Source organism: Triticum aestivum, chromosome 5A, assembly GCF_018294505.1.
Source record: "Triticum aestivum cultivar Chinese Spring chromosome 5A, IWGSC CS RefSeq v2.1, whole genome shotgun sequence".
NCBI classification, from domain to species: domain Eukaryota; kingdom Viridiplantae; phylum Streptophyta; class Magnoliopsida; order Poales; family Poaceae; genus Triticum; species Triticum aestivum.
The window spans coordinates 562276750-562280510 of record NC_057806.1 but is presented as its reverse complement, the minus strand read 5'-3'; the positions used below and the strand labels follow the sequence as shown (position 1 = coordinate 562280510).

At 43.6% G+C, this 3761-nt stretch overlaps 1 protein-coding gene across 2 annotated transcripts; it reads right to left on the bottom strand.

Moving 5' to 3' along the window:
• Window positions 1-288: 288 nt before the first annotated feature.
• LOC123104788 (zinc finger protein 862) lies at window positions 289-3553 on the bottom strand. 2 transcript variants are annotated; one of them, XM_044526681.1, is made up of 2 exons: window positions 3207-3553; window positions 289-3007 (listed from the first exon to the last, which is right to left on the bottom strand). In XM_044526681.1, the coding sequence occupies exon 2, from the start codon at window positions 1759-1761 to the stop codon at window positions 460-462; it is 1302 nt and encodes a 433-aa protein (XP_044382616.1). In that variant the 5' UTR covers window positions 1762-3007; window positions 3207-3553; the 3' UTR covers window positions 289-459. The 2 variants fall into 2 exon arrangements, with proteins under 2 accessions (XP_044382616.1, XP_044382617.1); XM_044526682.1 differs by having other exon boundaries at window positions 730-3007.
• Window positions 3554-3761: the final 208 nt, after the last annotated feature.

Sequence of the window (3761 nt, the reverse complement as noted above, 5' to 3'; positions counted from 1 at the left end):
TCAAGTCATCATGTTAGGTGGATTGCCATCTGACACCTCCTCTGGTATCTTACACTCAATATCTGTCGAAGGCGAGCGATTTACAAAGTAGAAGGCGAGCGATTTACAAAGTAGCAAGCTAAGATCATCTTTCATGTGACTGCGCCTGGTCAGTGACCACCAAAACTGCGCCTGGTCAGATTCAATGCGCTGATAAGCAGTGGCAGAGCTTGACAAGAATGTCTGGGGGGGGGGGGCCAATGACGAAGAAAATTTTAACCAACGACAACAAACAAGAACTTAGGAGCCTCCAGGCAAATTTATACTTATATTGCTCGCAAAATACATGTATGATTAGCAATATATACTCCATAAGAGGACTAATTACACCAAAATATACGACTTGTCTACTTGTACCAGTCAGCCTTCAAACCTCAAAGACATTCTGTGAGCCAACTAAGAACTACAAAAGGAGTGGTACTACAGATCAGCTTTTCGATCACTTATGCTTTTGAATTCTGCTAAAATGTCCTCAAACGTGTATTTCTCTGCGATTTCACGCTCTATGTGAACAACCAAGTTATTGGCAAGATTCTCATCTTTCATTGTATTACGCAGCCTTGTTTTGATGATCTTCAAACTGGAAAATGCTCGTTCAGCACTAGCTATAGAAACTGGAAAAGTAACAAGTAGACGAAGTAGCCTGTCAATTAGATGGTAGATTCTATCTCTTCCAGTCTCAACAAGGAGTTGGCAAAGGTCAGTCAATATTGATATATTTTTCAACTCTACATCACTGGAAGCATCAGGAACAAAGAGTTTTAGTTGGTTTTCCAAGCCATACACGTCTTGTTGACTAAAATCTGCTGGGTAATACTTCTTCACCAACTCACATATATCACTACCTTTAAAAGATTTAAATTTATTTCTAGGAATTAATGTGGCACTGGTGGACAGAAGATCCATCATCTTCTCATTGAACCTGCGATCCAATTCATGTAGTTGGCTGTCAAGAGTTGCACGGAATATCTCGACTCGGAAATATTGCTCCTTAGTGAAATGATCAGGCTGATGCCGTGCACGGCCACCACGCATGATACAAGTTTCCTTCATGTCTGGAATTTTAGTGTCATGATTCACACAAAATTCAACAACTATGCAAAAGAATTCCTCCCAGCCATTGTCCGATCTCAACTGACGAAGACACTCTTTTGTTGCAAACACTAGACGAACAACATTTACAATGTCTTGTGACCTCTTTTGTAAAGCCTGACCAAGTCCTTCAGTTATCCCTAATATCTCCTTCATCATACATAAGATAAAGACAAACTCGAATGAGGACAAATAGCTGAAAGAAGTGTCAGCACGTATTGATCCCACTACTGATCCATCTGAAGCCATATCTTGGATAACAAAATTTACCGCATTAAACAACTTCATAAGGCTATGAATAGAACCAAAGTGAGAACCCCACCTAGTGTCCCCGGGTCTTTTAAGTGATCGAGTCTGATTTGCCCCTTGACCAGTCTGAATGCTTCCATTTTCTATCATACGTGCTAGTTCTACCAATTGGGCATCATGGAGCTCATCATGGCGTTTTGATGAGGAGTCGACTGTGTTAATAATGAAGATCAACTTCTGAAAAAACTGGGCAACAGGAACCACCTCTTTGGATGCATCTACTAGTGCTAGCTGCAATCTGTGAGCATAACAATGAACATAGTATGCATATGGGCATACCTTGAGAAAAAGAGACTGCAACCCATTCAGCTCTCCTCTCATGTTGCTAGCCCCATCGTATCCTTGTCCAAGGAGATTCTAAATATCAAAACCATTTAATGATAATGCAGAGCACAATTTATCTTTCAGTGTCATGGACTTGGTGTTGGCCACATGTATCAAATCAAAGAACCGCTCTTGTGAAAAGCCAGCTTTATCAACAAATCTGAAAACCAATGCCATTTGTTCTCTTTTAGCCACATCACATGTCTCATCCACCAGAATAGAGAATTTGGAATCCCCCAAATCTTCACGGATATGTCTCCTAACTTTAGATGCATATATGGACAAGATTTCCTTTTGAATATCTGGAGATGTGTACTTTGAGTTGTATGGAGAATTCCCCAAAATGACTTTGGCAAGATCAGGATTGAACTCTGCGAGAAGCCCTAACAATTCAAGAAAATTTCGTTTATTCTTTGACTCGGCTTTCTCATTATGTCCTCTAAAAGCGCAAGACTGAAATGTGAGCCACCTAACAACCGCAACAGATGCTTTTAGCCTTAAACGGTTTCTTTCTACCTTTTCATCATCCTTTGCTGCTACAACATTTTCTAAATGACCTGCCTGGTTCAACAATGCTTGACGTTCTATGACTGCATTGTTGTGTGGTGAGCATGGCGTAGAACCTTCATGGCCTAAGAGTGCACAATATTTTTCATCATTCACTTTTTTCCAGTTATCAAATCCATGTACTGTGAATACATCAGAGCCTCCTTTTGCTAAGATATTTCTGCTGGAAACAAGGCAGAGTAAACAGTATGCGCGATGGCTGTCCTCTGAGTACTCTAGCCATGATGGGAAACTATCAAACCACTTATATTGGAAGCGACGCTGATGGCCCTTTTTACCAGAAGCTCTATACTGTTTGAGTTTTGGTTGCATGGGGCCTAACGACAAATATGCCCTCCGCACATTATCTCTCTGATTTGGTGGGTACTGCCAAATTTGTGGTCGCAGTGCGGGGTCTCGCTCCAAGAATTCCTTACCTAGGAATAGAACAGGAAGAGGAACTGAATTATTTATTTGAGGCTCTTCATCTTGATTTTCTTGTTGTTGTTCCCATTCAAGAAGCAGAGGTAAAGGTTGTGTAGCTGGAGGATCTTCAGGTGGTGTCTTTGTTCTTTGTCTTTTGAAGTATGACTGAATGTTGCCGCTGCTGCCTTTAACCATGGTCACTTGATTAGTCTAGCCTTTTGAGTCCCAACTCCAAGTCAAACAACCATTGTAATTACTCAGAAGAACAAATCTGTGATGCATTGTGCAAACAACAAGATATCTGCAATTAGATCAAATGAATAGCATACTAAATTACTAATTGCTAAATTACTAGTCAGACTCATACATGTACAGGCGTGCTGCCCCCAATTTACTCGTACAGGCAGGCAACACTACAAAAGGGGATCCAGGTTTCAAGTTGTAATTTGAGCTGGGTAGATGGTACTTACAGAATCCAGTAGCCAGATTTGTATGGGGGGCGGCCGGCGACGAGCCGATGGCTTGCCGGCTGGCGGACATCGACGACCACCTGCCAGTGGCGAGGAGACGAAAATGACTGTCTCAGGCGAACTCTGGTGCCCCCCTCACGACCTCCTCGGCGCGCGTGGACCAAGGACGAGCTTCTCCTTGCCTCCTCGGCACCGGCGTCGAGGCAGTGGGGCGGCGTGGATGGAGGAGTGAGGCGAGCCGCCGTGCCCTGGCTGAGCGGCGAGCGACCTAGCATGGCTGGGGAAGGAGACGCGATGCAGCCGAGCCCCGAGCAGGCTGGTCAACTGAGGCTGGTGTAGTCGTTCGTGTGAAGATGGGCTTGTGGCCTTCTGCCCGTATGTGGATATGGCTATTACTACATAGTAAATTTTTTTTTTGCATTTGGGCTGGGGGGGGGGGGGGCACGGCCCCCTCAGAATGCTACATAGCTCCGCCGTTGCTGATAAGATCATCATTCATCTGATGCACAAGATGTCAATAGTGGTTAGTATACATAAGGATCATCGTTCATCCTT